At 44.0% G+C, this 21,906-nt stretch overlaps 1 protein-coding gene across 1 annotated transcript in view; it reads left to right on the top strand.

Annotated features, from left to right (window-relative positions):
• The window catches only part of MSH4 (mutS homolog 4), a 2,042,424-nt gene that overhangs the window by 1,157,992 nt on the left and 862,526 nt on the right, over positions 1–21,906 (top strand). Inside the window, exon 11 of the mRNA XM_069233217.1 lies at positions 20,954–21,123. Coding sequence (XP_069089318.1) covers positions 20,954–21,123 — 170 coding nt within the window. The remainder of the gene's footprint in view (positions 1–20,953; positions 21,124–21,906) is intronic.

Genomic DNA, 21,906 nt, shown 5'->3' with positions numbered 1-21,906 from the left:
TCTCAGCTCCGGCTCAGCTTTCCCTGTTCATTTGTTCGCTCGGCCATCTCTAGTATGGAATCGTCTGGCCTGTCATTTTTTACGTGCATACAGGTATTATATATGGGCCTTACACACACACACACACGTACATACTTTTTCACACAAATATGGTAGTGTACATTATTCTTTCTTTAAGTACTGTGATGTCTTTTTAAAGAGCCACCAAGCATCCCCAGGTCCACTTCCGGCCTCTCAACACCTCCAATATGAGCAATCAAGCTTTCATTTTACATTTATTTCATAAAGGTTGCAGGAAAGAGACACACTCTTAAAATATACAATCTGGAGAAGACATTACACCAAGTCCGTGTATCCCTCACAAGATAAACATCTGCTGTCTGATAGTATTCAACACACACACACATGCACAAAACATATGTCTCACAAACGTTCACACACCTACACAAAGAAATTACGTTTGTTCTCTGCTCTGGTGCCTAATGCTCTCTGGGAAAGCTTGGAAAGAGTTAGCCACAATAGTGTTTGTCTTAAAAAGTACCAGAAAGTTGTACAACTTTTTAATTGTTTTTTAAATGAAAGATATGTATATCCAGGGGCTGCTAAGAGTTAGTTTAAATTAAGCTGCCCAGAGCTGCTAGGGGGGAACAGAAGAGGAGCAGGCAGGGAAGGCAAAGTCGGACCATGGGAGGACCGCGGCTAACATGCCCTGAAAGGTACCGGGAACACACGGGCTGGTGCACAGATGCAGCCCAAGTCCCGGACAATCCATCTATTGTGTTGGTCAAAAGGGATTGACCAATTCAGAGGATAGGTCGTGTTCTCCTGCTAGACCAAAAGGTGAGGCCAGAGGGGGCAACGGTCATCTGCCGACCGCAAACGTTGTCACAGAACAACGCAGCACCACCTCTCCCCACCCCCATGAAGGGTAATGACCAGGAGAGGTCCTGTAATGGGATCAGCGAGCCAGTGACAGAGGCTGGTCCTTGGGGGGGGGGGTATACTACCAGAGAAGCACAGGCAAGGCATGGCAGCAGGGAACCTCCAGCTGCAATGCAAAAGAGAACAAGCATTTACAATGCAATAGGTCTCGCATTTGTGATCATTAGAGCTATTGGTCTTGTTTATGTTACTGTATTGGAATACAAATGGTATTGTGATTATAGAACGGTCTCTGTTAGTGATGTTTGTGAGACACAGTACTTGTGTCTTAAAGAAAGCATGTGTATGGGAGAAAGGATGTGTGTATGTGATTGAGAACTTGTATGTGTGCGAAAACTATGCGTATGTGTTATAAAATGAGATAGTTGAGTTAAAAAAATAGTGACAGTGTCTCTGTGAGTGAAATAGTGCTGTGTATTAGGGAGGGAGAGTCAGAGAGACAGAAAGAGAGAGAGTGCTGTGTAAATGAAACCGATTGAGACAGAAAGAAAGTGAAATAGAGTGTGTATGTGTTACAAAGAAAGAGAAAAAACATAAGTGTTGAACAAAGGATGTGTATATGTGTGTGACAGCATGCAACAACACGAAAAATGTGCACAATATTGCTGTAAGGTAATTATTAATCCAAGCAGTGTAAACACGATCTGAAAGCTAATGCGTTCACTGCTAGATGTAATAATGTTTTGAAAATTACTATGCAAAGGTGTGCAAACAGGACATCGTTAATAATGAGCGCACTGCTATATGTAATCATATTAAGAAAATTTACGTAGCCAAATATTTGTGGAAAGGTGAGATACAATGAAAATTGCACACTGCAGTGTTGACATATATGGCAAAAATTCTGAATAAAATCTTTGTAAATGTTTTTGTAAGTAATGTCTGTGAGACAGAGTACTTGTGTGTAAAAGTGTGTGATTGTGTATGGAACAAAACGTGTGTGTCTGTGCATGGGAGCTTGTATGTGTGAGAGAGCCTGTGTGTATTTGTAAAAATAAGAGGGAAGAGAAGTTGATAAATAGAGACAGTGTGTGTGTGTGTGAGATCAATAGTGCTGTGTGTGAGGGAGGAAGAGGGAGAGAGAAAGAAAGAGAGAGAGAGAGAGTGCTGTGTGAATAACAGAGATACAGGAAGATAAATAGAAAGAAAAACAAAGACTATGGGCCTGATTACAACTTTGGAGGAGGGTGTTAATCCGTCCCAAATGTGACGGATATCCTAACCACAATATTATGAGTTCCATAGGATATAGTGGACTCGTAATACTGCGGGTGGTATATCCGTCACATTTGGGACGGATTAACACCCTCCTCCAAAGTTGTAATCAGGCCCTATATGTGTTATAAAATGAGGAAAAATGTATATGTTAGAGAGAGAATGTGTGTATGTTTATGAGAACTTATATGTTTGAGAGAGCATGTATGTGTTATAATGATTAATGTAATGGTACGAAAACTGCGCTTGATATTGCTGTAATGTAATTAATATTTGAGAGTGTGTAAACATAAGATAAAAGGCAATGCACGCACTTGTACCTTTAAACACGTCTAAAACATTTCTAAGCTAAATATAGGTGCAAACACAAGATAAAGACAAAGCGCACACTGCGGTGTTGATAGAAAATGGTCAAACCTTACAATGAAATCTATGTGCATGTCTTTGTAAGTGATGTGTGTGAAACAGAGTATGTATGTGAAGAGAGAGCGCGTTTGTGTGGGAGGAAGGATGTGTGTATGTGTGTGAAAGGTAGTATGTCTTAAGTGTGTATGTGTGTGAAAGGTTGTATGTTTTAGAAAGCGTGTGTGTGATTAAAAGAGAGAGAGAGGCTGAAGTAAGAAAAAGAGTAAATGTGTGTGGCAAAGAAATAACGGTGTGTATGAGAGCGGTGTGCGCGTAAAGTAGAGAATGCTGTATAAATGTGAGAGTTGAAGAGAGACAATGAGAAAGTCAGACAGAGAGTATGTGAGTAAAAGAGAGCGAAAGTCAGTTTGTGTGGAAAACAGAAAAGTGCCTGTTTGTGAAAGTGTCTATGTTTGAGAGAGCGTATGTGGGTTATGCGGACCTATGTGACAGGACGGTTACTTTGAATGAGATCGTGGCAAGCTAATTAATAACTGAAACTTGTCAACCTCAGGATAAAAAGATAATGTGCGCTCTGCTCTATGTAATAATGGTTCAAAAATCACTAACTAAAGCTGTGCATACTGTAGATCAAAAAACAATTGCGCATTTAAATTGAAAAATGGGCATTTCTTATATTTTTAAAACTAAAACTGTTCAAAGAGGAAGTAAAACACAACACACACACTGGTTTTGTTATGAATGTATATAAAATTAGTAACTGAAACTATGCAGAAAGTGTGTAGTGGTGTGATAATTAGAATAAATGAGCAGTATTAGTCAAAGATCCCACTCCGCTTCAGTGAAGAATGAATTAGCATACTTGTACACCTCACCATCAACATCCACATATGGTGTTTAGGTTGATGATAAAGATCTTTAAAGCTATGCTAATTGTCTACTGGACCCTGTCTGGCAAATGCAGACTCTTTGAGACTAAATTGCTTTTGTTCCTGGGAAAAGGGTAGCGGCAAATGTCTTTAAGGATCACATTCTTTAACTGTTTTTTTTTGTAATAATGAAGTTTAACAAAAACTGTGCAATAGAAGCCTGTACTTGTAAGGTTTAAAATTAGGTCAGGGTATAATTAAAACTCTGCTGACAGTGTTGAGATCTGTGAATTAACAACACGGAAACTCTTTATAATATGGCTGCGATGTAATTGTTAACCAAAACTGTGCAAATACAACATGAAAGGCAAAGCGCTTGCAGCGGTGTTGTCCTGAAATGGTCAAAACGTACAAAATAAAAGGAATATGAATGTCTCTGTGAGTGCTGTGTGTGACACTGAATACGTGTGTGTAGCAGAAAACCCGTGTGTATGTAATAAAGGATGTATATATGTGCGTGAGAGCTTGTATGGTTAAAACTGCGTATGTGTGTGTGTGTGTGAAAGAAAAAGGAAACAAGCACGTTTAGAAAATTACAAACCGAAGTAACATTGAAAACATGATATAAATTTGTGCAAACATTACATAAAAAGAAAATGCGTGCACTGCTATATTTAAGCACGTTTAAAAAAATAACTAAAACAGAGCAAACACATGTTAACGCAACGTGCGCAAAGCACACAAAAAAACGTGAAACTGGTGCAAAACATACTGATCGCTACAGTGCAACTACAAAGAGTAAAAAAAATTGTTCCACTAACATATTATTAAGGAAACCTGTGTAAGAAGATTGTACTTGGTCGCTGCGCTTTGGGAGGGATAAACACGAAAGGATGCATGACACATGCATGCTACAAACCAATAGCAAACAAAGAAAAAGCAAACAGCCAATAAAAAGCCAGTAGGTGGGTATAGAGCCCATAGAGCAATTACAACAGTCCGAGAGACAGCGCATACGCGCTGCCTAGGCTCGACCTAAAAATTATTAACAACTATTTAACAACCCTCCAAGGATCGTAATTACTGGAGCTCAGCGAGGCACTGACAGACGGCGTGGCAGCAGTGCATAGCAGCAGAAAGGCGTCCTGAAAGTGTGGGGTAGTGACGGCCAAAGACTGCAACATAGAAGATTGGAGAGTGCAAACTTGGCACGCCATACCAGCACCTGTAGCCTGGACGGCGGTGCTCAGGGGCAGTGGCAAGGGTCCGAAACATGGAAACGTACAAGGAGCACATCTGTCCCGCAATATTGGTACCTGCAGCCAGGATGGCGGTGTCAAGGGGCACGGTAGCAGCAATCCTGAGAGATGTGGCTTCAGGGAAAGGACTGTCGACTTTAACACTAGAGAACCATGTTCAAATCTTGGCGTCGGGTCAATGTCATGCGATCCTACACAAATCACTTAATCCTACTGCGCCCAAAAAAATATATAATGTGACTTTTTGGAAGACAGGCATTCCGAAGCACCGGGGACCAGAACAGCAGCACGCATGGGGAATAGCCCATCCAGGGCCAGGATACCTGGATCTGGAGCGGCGGGCTTTGGTGATTTCAATGAGCGTCTGGGCTAGCAAACCACGTAGATCCCCCGGAGCATAGTTGGCATCACAGCGAGTGGTGGCAGATGCTTTGTGTGGTTCCGTCATCGGTGATGAAGTGAATAGGGGTCAGTGCATTAAGGCCACTACTATCACTAAAGGGATCTGGAGGGAGCAGCAATGTATCATATGTTACTTTCACGCTGCACTGAGCGGAGTTTATGCAAGGGTGGGTAACAGTCTGTGGGTCACGTCCCTGTGCTGGCCAAACTGGGTTCGTAAGATAAAGTAGTGTATCCCTGCTTAGCATGGCTAGCGCACCTTGCACCTATCGGTAAGAAAGGAATATGTCTAACAAGCTCCTTGGGTGGATGGTGCCGGGCGAGCTCTTCTCCTGACATTATCCAGGTGGGTTAGTGTGAGGGATTAAAAAACCTCATTGTTTCGTGACTAGGGGCCCTCTTTACCTCCTCGATAGCTTGCAAGCCTGCCCAGAACTGTGGTGTTTACTGTCGTGGACAAGCTTATTTATTATCGCACTCATGCGCGACGCGGCAGCAATCAGTGAGCCGGGCACGGTGTGATCTTTACACCACCTGCAGGCACATCAGCAGTCTTAGCAACATGTCTATCTGTCCTTCCCTGCCTCTGCCTGCAGGCGCGCTTTATTATATATCAGGATCTTATGTGACCTAGAGTCACTCACATTAGGCAACATATTGGCAGGGGAGCTAATGGGCCTCTCCCCATTCCATGAACTCATTCATGGTAGTGCCCGCAACCAGTTGCATCACTGGTGCAACACTACATTCCTCCTTAAAACAAAACAAACAGTTCTATGCAATCATGACATAGCATATAACAAGAGACAGTGTCACATGAGCTCACACAAGATGATCCTGCAGCTTCTGGGATGGTGCCTGGTTATCCCTCAGTCCGCATTTGGTGTGAGTAGATCGAGTGGAGGGGTCATCTGTCCGCAGATATTAAGAGCCTGCTCCTTTGCAGTCCTGTTAAGGAGGTGGACATGGTTCGGGCGATGGAGGCGACAGGGCTGGCGACGGAGAGTCACTGTCATCGGACCTCGAGTCCGGACTTGATCCTTAGACATACTGATCACTCTCCAGTTGGGGCTTGCAGGATTGAGGGTGGAATCTTTTGAACACCGAGATGTTCCGAGTGATGGTGGCCGTCCCTCTCTGTGCAACGATCATGGAACCCCATCAGCGAATAATTGTCTAGGGCTGATGCTCAAATGGTAGCTGGAATGTACTGCCTGGGGACTGATCCTTGAGGAGTACTAAGTCCCCAGCTCCTAGGTCAGAGGCTCGCGCACATCAGCGGCGGCTGGCCCTTCGGTTCATGTTTTCTCTCTTCTGATGTACTCGACGGTCATCTGGGGGGTCAGGTCGCAAAAGGTGATGGTGAGGGATGGAATCAGCGACTACGCGTCTCATGCAGAGGTGCCCTGGTGCTTGTTCAGTGGTAGAGTGCAGGTGATAGTCTCTAAAAAGTGAGTATATTGCCAGTTCAGGAGATTGGTGGCAAGCAGAGGCTAGGCGGATGACCTTATTCAGTGTCCGCATGAACTGCTCTACCTCTCCAGTCGCTTGAGGCCAGTGAGGGCTGATTTTTCTGGGTTGAACGCCCATCGATTTGAAGTAAGATGACAGTTCATGACTCTGAAAGGGGGTCCGTTGTCTGTTTTCAACACAGATATTAGACCGTAGGTGGCCATGATCTTCTCGATCTTAGGTATCACTTCCTCAGCTGTCAAAGAGTGAATAACTTCCACCTCTGGGTATTTTTAGTAGTCATCAATCACCAGTAGGGTCTGCCTTCCGTCAGGGAGACTCCCGAAGTCAAGACTGGCAGAAACCCATGGCTGCTGGGGTCCCACTTCTGTTTCTTCCAAAGCAGGTCGACTGGGGTCTTCGGCGACTGGGCAACACTGACATGAGTGGACTAGGGCTTCCACTTGCTCTTCCTTCAAAGGGAATCAGACCATGGTCCTCAACCAACTCTTTGTTTTTACCATAACTTGGTGCCCAGCGTGCGCTAACTGGATCACTCGGTCAGTGAGGGAGGTCGGAATAACTATCCGATGCGCCCTTAGCAAACACCCCTCTGGGCCAATAGTCAGTTCTTGCCAAACACGATACAAGCTTTCCATGATGTGTTTGGCCTTAGTGGTTAGTTCTGACCACTGTTTCTTTACCGCATGCCACTGATTGGTCCGTGTAGCGTTCAGGGTCTTTTGGAGGCAGTTACCTTGGACCGCTTCTCGGATTATAGTTGCAGTGGACAGGGGTAGAAATTGTGATCTGTCAGTTATGTATCGTGCAAACTCCTCCACTTCCTTGGCCTCATTCTCTTCCTCCATCGTGGCAGCTATAGGGTGTTGAGATAGATAGTTGGCTGGGCTGTTCGATCCAGGCTGATATTCTAGTTGACATTTGTAGTCTATTCGTGGGGGTGGTTTTGAGGCGGTCCATTGAACATCAGGATTATGGCTTATGATCAGTGGTCACTGTAAAAGGATAGCCATACACGTACAGGTGAAAATGTCTACAGCCCCAATGTACAGCAATGGCCTTCTTCTCAATTTGCGAGTACCGCTGCTCAGTGCCCGTCAGAGACCGACTTTCAAAAGCAATTAGAGACTACTTGTCGGTGCCTTGTCTTTGTAGTAGGACTGCACCCAACCCCTTTGAGCCGGCGTCCACAGCAATGGTGGTCTCATAGCTAGGGTCAAAATACCGGAGAGTGGTGTCCGCAGAGAAGGCAATCTTGGTGGCATCAAAAGCGGCCTTTTGGGTCGGACCCCACAACCAGATTTCGGAGGCCTTGATAAAGCATCCACAGTAGTTGACCTTCCTCAGAAAACTTCAGACTTCAGTCACTGTGGTGGGGGGGTAGTGCCTCCTTAATGTCTCCTACCTTGAAAGGATTGGGGGCCACTCCTTCAGCGGAGAACACATACTCGAAGAATTGCAGCTTCTGCCGTTGGAACTCCCATTTTCTACAATGGAGTGTTAGGCCAGGGTCGTTGATCCGTTGCAGCATGCCTCTCAGCCTGAGATGATGCTTAGGTATGGTTTTGGCACATACTAAAATGTCATCACCGACGTTAATAATACCAGGAAGGCCAACCAGAATCTCTGGGATTACATTCTGGAATACCCCTGCCGAGCTGGATATGCCAAAATTAAGTTGCAGGTACCGTCGGTGGCCCAGATGTGTAGAGAAAGTCGTGATGTACCAGGACTCCTCTGCCAGGACAAGTTGGTGATATCCTGATCGCATGTCTAGTTTAGAGAACCAGCAGGCCCCACTTAGCTCATCAATCAGATTGTCAATGGTGCTCCTTATCGCAACATTTGGCAAGCGCATATCCACACAAATTTGCACTTCGCCCAGCTGTTTGGGCTTCCGGGCCACCATAATGAGAGATACCCAGGGTGTTGGTCCATTCACTTTTTCAATGATCCCCTCTTTTTCAAGCTTCTCTAGTTTTTTCTCCACTTGAGGTCCTAGGTGGAACGCAATGCACTGGTGTCGAAGCACCACTGGTGGCACCGACTCATCTATGTGTAGCCCTATCTCCGTTTCACGTAGGCAGCCAATGCCGTTAAATACTTCTGGGAACTCCTCCAGGATGTTGGCCATTGATGCCTGTTGCACTCCAAATGTGAATGTTACGATGTCGAGGTCTTCAGTCACCCAGCACCCTACTAGCATGCTGTGGCCACTTTCTGTAATGTAGATTTGAGTCTCAATAGAGCGGGGTCCATAGGTTATAGTCGTTTTGAACCAGTCTCGCAGGGTGATCAGTGCTTGTTGCCCATACGCATACACCTTGATTTTGGCTGGTTCGATTCCAGGGGCTGGATTCATCTGGTCATAGGTGTCAGATGACATAATATTGATGGATGCGCCGGTGTCTACGACGGCCATGGTCTGGTGCACGCTGACGTATATCTAGCTGCGTGGTAGGCACCGTGACGTCGTGGTTGCCTACCCGATGGCAAATATGGAGTGGATAGTATGTTCCTCCTCATAGTCATCGTCCATATCACTACTCCTGTCTGGAGTGTTCTGGGCCATATTGAAGTTGGCTGAGGTAGTTTGTGCTGTGCTTGAATGTCATACCTTCACGAAATGGTTGACTTTGCCACATCCTGCACATCGTTTCCCTCTGGCTGGGCAGTCAATGGGTCAGTGGGTAGGCCCTCCACAGTACCCACAGGTTCGAGGTGGTGGGTGCGCAGCTTGGATTTTGGTTTTGAGGGTGTCCGCATGACGGCATAGACCGGTTCTTCTTTGATGAGTCTTTGTAGGGCAGCTTCCATATGGGATGCCCTGGCTTTGGACAGTTCATTTATTCCCCCCATCATCAGGATGTCGGCTAGGGACCTTCCCGATTCTTCTAGGATTCTTTCGCGCAACTTTACTGAGGCCCATCCATGAATAATTTGCCCCTGGTCTCTTCGGTCTCATCGGCAGACTCACATGTTGTGGCTAGTTCCTTGAGTCTCATATGGAATGAGTCAATGGACTCCTCAGGCTGACCGTTCATAGTCTTTGTTTGCCATTGGCCCAAACTGTTGATTGAGAACGACAATGAGGGTGAGGTGAGTTTAGGGGTCACTTCTGTATGCGCTTTGGAGATCCTATATATTTCTTTTCCCCCAAGATGTAGTAGCATAGCTCTGTTTTGGGCATTTTCAACCTTGGTAGCTTAGAAAAATAGTAAAACCCTTTCACCCCAGTCTTTCCATCTGGGTGTTTGTGCTGGTGGTGCACCCTCTATGAGGAATGGCTTGACTGGCGGTATGGTGCTCATGATGGAGTTATTTTTTGTGTGTCTTTCGTGGTATTATTAACATTTCCTTTCCTCCTTTTATTGATTTTTTTTTGTGTGAAAATGAAACATGTCTAATCTGCTGTTTCAGTAGTGAAATCCAATGGACCTCACCGGCTCGATTCGGATCGGGCGTAGCAGGTGACCCTGGAGTCTGCAGTGAGCCAAAGCACAGGAGGATGGGAGGTACACCGTCACGCTGCACTGTGGATGACGAATGTCAGTGGGGAGGCCATGCTGTCGTAGTAGTATGGCGGTGTCAGAGGTGGGCGGATGAGGTAAAGCAGACATTTCTACATTCAGCACTTGAAAGTCAGCAATCAGTGAGCCGGACACGGTGTGAACTTTATACTGCCTTCAGGCACATCGGCAGTCTTCGCAACCTATCTGTCCTTCCCACCTCCACCTGCAGGCGTGCTTTATTACATATCAGGATCTCACATGACCTAGGGTATCTCACATTAGGTAACACATTGCTGGGGGAGCTAATGAGCGTTCCTCCATTCTATGAACTCATTCATGGTAGTGCCCGCGAACACTTGTGTCACTGGCGCGACACTACAAGAACAGCTCACAACAAACAAGAGATGATGTGGCGTTACGGCAATAGCTGCTGACTTTAAAACTGGGGAGCCAGGTTCGAGCCTTGGTGTTGGCTCAACATCCTGTGATTCTGGGAAAATCACTATAATCTCTTTATGGCTCAAAGAGGGAGGTGAACGTATGTATGGTAACACGGGCTCAGGTTCGAGTCTGTCATCAGCTCAACAGTTGATGATCCTGGGAAAATAACTTAATTGAAATATCCCAACAGTAAATAAAGTGTTATCTGGTGGGATGGCCTATATAAACAAGAGCAGAAAAATACTGGCTGGCAATAGAGCTCTGAGATTTCAACCTCTTTGCTGGCGTTGCCTGTGATCTGGAAGGCCCAATTTGTAACCCAGAAACATAAGCCAGTTCAATAAGCAAGTAATACTACCTGTTCTGTAATGCAACTGATGATCATACGAAGCGCTCCAACACCTTTTAGGGAAGTCAGAGTAGACGAGATACCTAGATATGGCTTTGCTTGATCACCCCTGGGTCTATGAGATTCTTGTTCGCGTACTTGAACGGAACATAACAAGGAAAAATGGAAGGGAGACAAAATTCAGGGCTGTGGACCGTAAAGATCTCTCCAATGCTGTCAAATTATATTAAACTGGCAAAATCTTAAGGATTTATAGGGCAAATAGAGACCATTTCAGCTTGCGTTTTGCCAATACGAGGCCGGCAATTGATTCCGAGGCGTACTCCTCTGCGCAGCAGTTTGTTTGTGTGGAACAGGTTGATCATTGCGGCTCGGGTTGGTGAGCTTCGGTTGTTACAGTGAGGAGTCTGTTACACCAACACTGCAGGCTCCATTCCTTTGCGAGTTTGACAAATCTGGCGAATATTAACAAAAAGGCTTAGTAAGTGGATGAAAACAAATTTGCCTGACTTAAACATCACATAGTTTAAGGATCTATTTCCTCCTTTGGAATAAATTCATAAAGGCACAGAATTTAGCTCAACCTGCCTAACCATTGTTGAGCAAACCATAGCAAAGTTTATCTGCATTAGCGAGTGGTTTGATTTATGGTTCATGATAACTTAATTGATATACATCTGTCTGTTTTACCACTACTGTGACATTAATGTAAAGTGTGTTTGCAGTTTATGTAAATTATATTGGCGGTATATTTTCCTATGTGCCATGAATGGGGATATTAATACTCCATTCGCGCTGAATTTGTGTAATTTTTTACGCAAATTCGCCGCAAAACTAACTCTATATTTATATTTTGACGTTAGACACGTATAACGTCGAAAAATTTGAGTTATGCACCATTTTTTAGATGCATGAATCTACCTTGCATCAATGAGATGCAAGGTAGGCGTTCCCATCAAAAAATGGTGCTAACCCCACAGCCCCTATTTAATCCCCCCTGCTAAAATGACACACGGGTGGGAAGAGGGCCTAAATAATGGTACAAAGCTTGCTTTGCACCATTATTTAACGCCTGGAACGGACCAGGCGTTAGGGGACCTGTGGACCCACTTCCATGGTTAAACACCATGGAATGGGTCCACATGTGTCCTCCGCAAGCCCCGGGAACACTCCCACCCACACCAGAGGGACACCGGAGGATGGGGGACCCCATCCCAGGTAATAAGGGTAAGTATAGGTAAGTATTTTTAAAAAATTAAAGTGCCATTGGGGGCCGAACTTGGGCCCCCCTGCATGGCACAAGGTGCAATGGCCATGCCCAGTGGACAATGGTCCCCGGTGCTGGTCATTGGGGTGGTGGGCATGGCTCCTGTATTTTCTAAGACAGTGGTCATGTGGTATGAATGGTTTTGCATCAGAAAATGATGCTAGGCTGATTAGAGGCATTTTTTTGCCTCTAACCATCCTAACCTCATTTTTTGGTGCCAAACTCCCTTCTCCCATACTGCCACCCCACCCGGCTAAGGTCATTTTTTTTTTAACAAAAAAAGAGGGGGACAGGGCGAATAACAAAGGTCCAGTGTACAGCCTCCCAAAATACTAAACAAATCAAAAAGAGTACACAGTTCCTAAATAAAAGGTTGATAAAACTCACCGTTTGGAGGTCCTTGAGCCAATTTTATTCAGTTTTTTCTCTCTTCTGCTTCTTCCTGAGGGTAGGTTTAAATCCATTCCAGCCCCGACTTTGGCACACACTTTCTTTTAAGATCTCCGGCAAAGTGCCCCTTTACGGGGCCAGTCAGACATTGCAGCACCAGTCTGACGTGGAGCAGGCCCTATGATGAAGCATGAAATCCATTGGATATGTGAGGGCTTTTGCTTCTAAATATTAGAAGTGTCGTTGTTGAACCTGTGCCTTCATACCTTTTGTTTAGGAACTGTGTACTCTTTTTGATTCATTTTTTTTTTTTACGCTAGCCCACCGTTTGAACCGGCTTGCACCATTCTATAAGTATGACGCCCGGCTGGCGCTCAGGAATGGCGCAAGCCGGTGCTAAACTTTTTGATGCAAAACCGCGTTAGTGCAGTTTTGCATTAAAAAAGTATAAACATGCCCCTAAGTTAGAAGGGAAGGGAGACTATTCAACAGACACACTTATCTTATGAAGGCAGCCCCAGCGGTTCCCCAACACAACTCCAGAGCCTGTGATGTATAGAAGCTATAAATGGCAGGGTAGCTGAGCTGTGTGTGACGCATATCAGCTATATGCCACGGAATGGTACCAACCTTGCAAGTTAGGCAGACCGTCTGCAAATTGGGCGATAGGCCCCACGCCAGGACTACTCACGAATATAAGGTGAAGAGAGAGTTTCTGATAATAACGGGGGTGGCAGCCTATATATCAAGAAAGAAGACTTAAAGTTTCAGCAGTTGAAGTATAATAAAATACTTGGTAGAGCTGATGTTAGAAGTTTAATGGTACCAAAGAGGAGCAGACAGTATCAACCAACTCTGGCTCAGTCTAGCAAGATTACTTTAAGAGAGTCCTCTATTTAAGTAGGGCACACAAGGGAAGGGGTTCAGATTGTTAAATAGTTTAGGATAGAGTATGATGCCAAGGAAGGCATACACCCAGATGTTTTCCTCAGCATACCATTATTTAAAAGTTTCTGGTGAAGACTCAGATAATCTTGTGTTAAATTAGGCTAATGGTGTGCAAAATTACATATAATACCTTGACAGAGGAGGTACAAAAGGGCACATTTTCAGGTTTTGGCTAAAAGGTCATCTGGGCACCCATCAGTCGATCAAGGCGGTACTTGGGCACTGCGCCAAGAATAGTGAATGAATCCGGTGACCAGTCAAGGTTAACAATTGCAAGGTGGCGAATAATTCAGTAACATGGCCACTACAAGGGAACATTGCAAGGCATGATTGCTAGTTCGTACTTTGATTTCCAGTGGCAGTGCCGACATCACACTAATTCTGCATTCTGTCACGCCTGGTCAAGGGGTAGCCCGGAGGCGGACTAGGGCAAGAACAGGAATCCATCCATTCCCAAGTTACTCCCTATTAAAGGTCATGGATTGTGATAGGAGCTTTTAGTTTCAAGTTCAGATACTCCTAAAATCACCAACTCTGGTGTACACAGTGCTGTTAGGAGATCAGCTACATCAGTAAACTCCGTTCGGTGGTCCCCCGCCCCCAATATCTGCACACAGGGGCAGGGAGATAAGATATGAATGGGAGATTTGGTTCCAAAATCAGACAAAATTGGTGAAGGGAGAGTGGTGGTGATGGATAACTGCCTGAAGGCAGCAGCTCACTACCCAAGAAACCCATTATCTCTTATATAAGTCTTTTCCAAATGTAAATGGACAACCCACCATCATCGGCTGCACAGTATTACTTTGCTATTACCAAGTCAAAGGAACTCTTGGGCCCCTTTCCATAGCCGCAAGTAAGGGCAGAGATGTTTCAGGTTATGACCAGGAGTGTAGGTCCGATAAGGACATAATATGCAGTTGGCTAGAAGATAGCAAGAAGGATGGTTCACAGTGCGGGAGTCCTCAGTCCATGGAGACACACGCTTACAATACTAATGGCTGGAACTAGCTAAATCCAGCTCTTCAGTGAGTCAATCTGAGCCAGGACTTATTGCAACAGTAAACTGTAAATACGTACCCACCCGCAAGCTGAGTGGCCGGAGATGGCAGTCAAACAGTTTTGACAAAGGAAAATGGGGCGTGGGGGACCAAGTCAGGATAAAGCTCATGCGGCAGTAGGCCCAGTAAAAAGAACATGTAAGGGAGACCAGGTGACCTGAACAGAACCTCACAATTGCTTTGAATATACGTTGGAAGACTATGGTTGGGAGAGTGTCCGACTCAGGCTCATCAATGTAAGCTACCAGGCTACTTCACATATGACTAGGCCCACCTCACGAGTTGGTATGGACATGTGGTCCCAGGACACTTGAATCGCCCCACCCTGACAAAACAGCATGAGGCTATCTTTCTGTAGGCTAACTGAAGCTACAAAGGCTTTCGGGTGAGCGTGAACCGCACAACACAGCAAGAACAGAGTATTTGACCACTCGATTACTCTGGAGGTTGCTCCCGAACATTGTCAGAGATTGTGAACTTATGAGTAGAAATAAGTGCTTTTTGAAGAAAAGGGAAGCTGTTGCCGATCGCAAAACCACTGACAGCATAAATACCTCCTGGTGGGTTCGCACCACATAAAAGCACTGTACTGATCATTTATAACCGATTATGTGAATTGTGAACATAATAATGCAGCTAATAAACTGCGGCCATGTGTACTCCACCCCAAGGTCTGGAAGTGTTATCATTACTGGAGGTGATCGGTGGTCAAGCGGCCCTTGTGAGACCACGTCGCTCATCTGGGGCAGGTTAGAGTCCTTGATTTTGGCAACTATTTCAGATTCAAAGCCTGTGTACCTGCTGTTTGTGCATGTCAAAACACCTGCTATGTACTGTGCACTTGCCCAGTCTCACATAGCCTGTACCACCGGCTGGTAACACTTGCCTGTGAAGACCAATATAGGCCTTGTGTCCCAACATCCCTTTTTGCTGACACTGAATACTAGGGCCAGAAATCCATCATCACAGGTCAATCCACTTCCAGGGCTTGCAGGGAAGAGAAAGGACTGCTATGTGCCATTTAGGACGAAAATTTATTTGTTCACCATTGGTTTGGTATAGTATGTCATCTACGCCCGGAGCAAATCACACAGTGGATTCGCCAAATTAAACATGTAAAATGATCATTGTTATATTTTTCAGTTATGAGCATTTCATAAAGTAACTTGGCAAATGCTTTAATCTTTAGTGGATCTGAGCACCTGCTGCAGGGATCTGGCATTCACAGATTTAAACAGCAATGAGTTCTTTCCTTTGGTGCCAATTAAGCGAAACAAGCATTTGCAATGCAATGCAATGGGTCTTGCATTTGCTCGAAATTAGAGCTATTAGCGTTGTAAATTCCTTACTAGACTTTTTTTATTGCCACATAAATTGAAAATAGAAAGTTAAACCTTAGTTGACAAAAGCAAGCCAATTAAAAGTGCTATGGCTGCCATTAGTATGAGCACGAAGGAGAGATACAAAAAGAAAAAAAAAGTTTGCTTGCAGTCAAACATATCGGCAATCTTGCAATTATCCATGTAAGAGGGGCAGCCTGCAAGGCGGTAACAAAACTGCCCCATGGAGGGACAAATGTAAAGCAGTTAACACTGATGATAAAGGATTTTTGAAAGGCAAGCCCAAAAACGAATGAAAGTGATGGCTGTGCAGTGGGCGTGGTTAAAACCCACAATACTTACAACAGGTCAAAGCGCGCGACCTAAAAATGAATGTGTTTCCTGACCCTTAAAAATGTTTATTATTATCGAACAAAATCCATTTATAACAACTTCAGAAACCAAAAGTTTGAGCTGAAACCTACAGGGATACACACTTATAACCAAGGCTCCCAGTTTTCCCTTTTTACTTATTTTTACAGCTAAATACAGACAGAAAACAATGTGATTATTGTCTGTTTTTTTTTTTAAGCAGAAAAATACAGAAAATTGTCCTTTTGTGAGAGACTCTCCATGCTTTTCTTAATATATTCCAGGCCAGCCGCTGAGCAGATAGAGAGCTTTGGGCGTTACAAAACAGAATGATAATTCCTTTATATAATATGCTAATATTCATCTCTGGGTGTAGTGTTTTGTAATAGTTGGCTGCTAACCCTGCTAAAATGCGAAAAGCATCAAAGTTTGAGTGCATGTTTATCAGTTAAATAAATATGGAAATAAATGGTTTTACGACTCCATTAATTATCAAGACACTAAATAAATATGGATAAATACCAATAAGATGGCAAAAAAAGAAATATGGATAAATACAGACGGAAATGTTAAAACAATTAAAACCCATAAATCTGGGAGCCCCACTTTATAACTTGCTGGCCACGTGCAGCTGTTTGCACGTGGCCATAACTCCCTAAGCTATTCTATCAGGCTGGTACCTTGTGACTGAGGGTGTTACAGAAAGATCTCTATAAGAACTGAGTAACAAAATTAGCCACCTTTCAATTACACACATTGTTCTGCATCAGTAACCTTAAGCATCTAAGCTATTTCGTGGTGAGTCCAACATTTGAACCGAGACTACACCCAGATCGTGCCAGCAAGAGTATTTAAACTTGTGGTATCTTGCGAGTACAACAATGTGGGATTGTGGTATCTTGCGAGTACAACAAGCTGCCCCTGGTTGGATAGACATAGATATATAAAACTGATGCCTCTTATTTATCCTAAAATAACAGCCTGTTTGTAACCAAATCAATAAATCTTAACAGCTTTACTGTCACATTTTTCACCTTGGGGAGAAGAGTTTGTAAAAAATAATGGAAATATATTCGAACACCACAAGGGATTCTTCCCTCCATGACGTCACCCCGTGAATGCATCTCTTTCTGATCCCACTGCCTTTATATTAGGGAAATAATTCTACCCCACCTGGGTGAGACCATCTGAACTTTGACCTTTCTAGGGCCCATGTACAATATCGAAGGTAACACCACCATGTTCCCCACATTGTCCACCCAGAGTGCTTGCCCTTGTTCCTATAGCTCCCTGGGCAGAAACAAATTGGGCACCCTCGGCTATGTTGGTGAATAAAAAAAGGCACCATTGAGGGACCTTTGTGTTCCAGTTCAACTACTAGGGTGTTGAAAACGAAGTGCAACAAGTAAAATAAAATGAGCTGATTCAAAGCACCACGGCGCCACAAGCGTGAGAGAGAAGGAGACACACAAAAGGAAAAAGAAGTTTGCTTGCAGTCAAATATATCCGCAAAGGTGCAATTATCCAAGTAACAAGGTTAGTCCCCAAGGCTGTAACAAAACTGCCCCAAGAAGGGACAAGTGTAAAGCATTCACCAATAATAATTAAGAATGTTTGAAAGGCAAGCCAATGAACGAGTGATAGTGATGGGCGTGAGGTGGTTGAAAGCCCACATCGATAGCAAGACGTCGCTGCTATGCTCGACCTAATCATTTACATTGATTCAGCCATTATAGAGTTTCCGATTGCAAATGTGCTATAGCACCGAAATGTGGAGCTCAGTCTCGACTTTGAGCAGACACTGGTATTCGATTTTCTGTGTAATGGTGTTACCGACAGCACACACATCTCATAAGTAACATATATGTTGTACGTAACAGTGCCGTGGACTACTTGTCACATCTCATATATAACACATATGACACAAGTAACAGCCCAATGGTCTGCACACGCATCTCGTGTGTAACACATATGTTATACTCAACAGTGTAATGGACTGCACACATGTCTCATTTTTACAGTCCTCCCCTCTACTTACCATTTGTAGGCTTCCAGGTCACTCTCATTTTCTGGCTTCTCATTGGCCAGCAGCATCAGGGTCACATCCTGTGGGTTCACTTCCTCTTTTCTGGCTGTTCCTTGGAGCCTGGCCGAACTACAGTTTCCGGTTGACGCCATTGGCTTTTGTCTGTGTTCTTTCACTGTCTGCATGCTTTTTGAGACACTTATTTTTTATTCATATTTCCACATTCCAGAAGAGTGTACATGCTTTTTGATGGTCTCCCTTCCTTCCTGTAACAGAGACAGTTCATCTATGTTATCGCTCCTACCAGCCCCATGGCACGCTCATCATGCATGCACTCTTCGTTTGCGAAGAGTGGCTGAGAAACATTTCATGTTTTTTTGAGAGAACAGCAGCTGACCCGGTGTTTCCAAGCAGTAAATATGCCTTTCCTGTCCTTAACTTGGATATTTGCATTGCCCTATGCTCTCTGCCAAGGAATTGGGAGCCAAAAGCTAAGCAGTAAGTCAGCTGTCTCATTCTGCAATAAATCATATTCTGTTTACAACTGGGAGTACTCGTGGAACTCAGAACACGCACACCTGGAATTCTCTTCAAAAGAACAAAAATTGTAAATCTAACCCACTCATTTGAGTAACCGTAGAGGTGTAAATCTAGAACAGTTTTTAAGAATCAGGTAGTGATGATTTATTTTTTTCTGCACTTATTTTATGTATTTTTCACCTAGTTTTAAGACCGAACAAACCTCCTCAACACTGCGTGTGACTCCAACATGCAGTGAGATTTTTTTTGTTTTAAGTTGGAAGCTGCCTGGGGTCAGCAGAGTGTTGGGAATTCACTGTTCGACTCCACAAGCAGAGCACAGGCATAGTTCGAAAGACACCAAGATAACTGTATTTCGCATGCACCTTAAGGCAAATTTGTAAATAACTGGAATCATGAGGCAATCAAGTACCAGTTTATGTTGCAGGATTGACTAAATGATGTTGCTAGAAAAGGCAAATGGCGCAGCATAATGTACATTCTATGGCAGTATCATTTTGCTATTCTGTCCTTTAACATGTGTTAACACTGAAAAGTTTAATCTCATTTGTAACAGTATAACACTCATTTTTTGATTAATAGAGTACAAACAATAGTGCCCAGAATAAAGTTGCAGTCACAATCCAAGACAGGGCAAGTTAAGCCTCTTAAGACAGACTTTTCTCAAAGACGTTCAACTATCACTGACATGTTTTGTCCACTTTAGGGATGGCCAGTGTGATATGTTCAGCATGATTTGGATCATCGAAGTTAGTGAGTGGAAGAATTATCAGTATGAAAGAGTGAAGATTTCGGTTCATTCTTCAGACATTAGCATCCACTTGATTGAATGATTCATGTGACTCCAGCAGGAAATAGCCCTCATTTTCCAGCTGGGTAGTCCGAAAATGATACTTAACTTACATTGCACGAAACATTCGCTTTGTGTAGTTTGAACTCTCCGAGGATTCTGTGATAGCGAAAACACAGCCTTGACTGATACAAGAGCTTTAAACGATGCAAGAGCTATTGTTTTTGATAAGGCATTTTGAACAGCAGCACGAGCAACTTTGCAGTATGGCTTAAAGTCAAGAAAAAAATGCTACATGGCAGTAAACACTGCCAGAACGCATTTTTCTCGACTTTAGGCCATGAATAAGGCATTGACAAAGCCAATAGATCTTGCATAGGCGAAATCTATTGGCTTTGCCAATGCTTGTTAATGCTGTGTTCGTATATTCGGTTATATAAGATAGTTGACCCTGTGTTCGATGTGTATGTCCGTGTGCCTGTCCTTGAGTGATTGTAAAAACAACTTAAAACCAGCACTTGGGTGACTAATATTTTCATTATTTATTAATAGGGGGTTTGTAAAGAACTGCTAGCCACCCATCAGAGGCCTCAGAGTGCTAATATTAGAAATGTAACTTCCTTTAAAAATAGGCCTTGGCAAACCGACTAGCTTTTACGTTTTACAAAAACTGAAAGCACTTCTTTTTTATTAGATCAGTGGTGGGCGAGGTTCAACATACAACAAACACCGGCAATATGGTTAGTTCTGGCTTTAATGTGCTAATGCATACAGATGCAGACGCAAATAAATTCTGTGTGTGATAACGATAAAGCCAAACTTACTGCCTTTGCAAACATGTGTTCTGTTTTTCTGCCTAGCATGGTGGAACCAGGCATGAAAAATCAGCGGCAGAAGCCACGCTTTAAATAGGGCAGTGCTTCTACCTCAATGAATTAGCAGTCCAGTAGTGGACGGGTCGCTGGACAGAGGGTTTTAGAGGCCAAGCAGCTGAGACTCCTTTGTCAGCTACATGGTGGGCCCCCACCCCTAAATGAGGTGGTGGAACAGTGGATTTGGTGGGACAGGAGTCTCACCAATTTGGAGCGGGCTCCCACCCTGCCAACAGTAGACAAGGCCTTAGTCTTCTCTTGGACTATCTATAATTAAAGAGCTATCAGTGCTATATAGAGTTCGATGACGTGTACTTCATACAGCTTAATATCAGGTTGTTTATTACTTATTTTAGGAAGCAACTGCAATACAAGACCCACAAGTGCCACAATCATCCTAAAGGGAACTTTGTACTTGAAGCCCTGATAAACGATAATACAATTTATGTGAAATTATATTGTATTGAAGGCATGCTAATATCTTTCTGTTGGTGCATTGATATAGTTAAACATGGTGCTAATTATGTTTTACGTTATTAGGTTTAAAATCATACTTGAAAAGATTAAAACTGTCATTAATGAAGACACGCGATATGTGAAAGGCTGCCTGAATATGAGGACACAGAAGTGTTATGCAGTAAAGCCGAATGTCAATGAATTCCTTGATATAGCTAGAAGAACATATGCAGAAATTGTGGACGACATAGCAGGTATTTCTAGAGTTAGCAAATATCAAGGGGATGGCTGGGTGGGTGAGATTGCAGAGGGGGGAATATTTGTTTTTTAACAGAGGACTTACCGTTTGTTGGTGCCATCCTCTCATGCTGCCTCGCTCGCCCTCCTTTCCTGTTCTGGTGCTGCTGGAACACCTGAATAGCCTCCCCAGCAATCCTAGTGCTGCTTTCATGGTAAAGCTAGCATGAAAGCAGCACCAGGATTGGTCTGAGCAGCAGTGACTGCTGCTGAGGCACAACCCTGGGGCCTGTGCAGTTTCTCCAGTCTGACTCTGTACACAGCTGGGCTGGAGAAACCTAAGTGCGCATATGTGTTTGGATGGCCATCTTAGGCCGTCCAAGCACACATGCGCAGTTAGTGCACACAATTCCTCACCCCACTTCCCACCTCCCGAGGCCCAGCCCCTTTCTTCACATGTTGGCTGAGCCAGCAGCAGAAAAATAAACCAATATTCAAGTTTAATTTTGAGAGTTAGATTTCAGATGAGGGATTGTTCATTTATAGTTTACTTGAGTCAGGTTTACTGATTTTTGTTCTTCCATTGGTGGGGTTTTATCAGTACAAGGAAGGTTTTTAGGACTCCCTTTTATTCTATTCTGTTATTCTGCCTTGTAGGCATGCGTGAGGATCTTGAACTGGCATCTCTTCTAGATGGGGAGCCAGTGAAGGATTATGAGGTGGGGAGTGGTGCGGGTTCATTTGGGGAGGCCAGGGACGTATCTAGCTGCCACATTGTGTATGGTCTGGTATCTTTTGAG

The sequence above is a fragment of the Pleurodeles waltl genome, chromosome 4_2 (genome assembly GCF_031143425.1).
Source record: "Pleurodeles waltl isolate 20211129_DDA chromosome 4_2, aPleWal1.hap1.20221129, whole genome shotgun sequence".
Taxonomy (NCBI): Eukaryota; Metazoa; Chordata; class Amphibia; order Caudata; family Salamandridae; genus Pleurodeles; species Pleurodeles waltl.
Note: the sequence above shows the minus strand (reverse complement) of the source record. Positions and strands in the feature narration are given on the sequence as shown.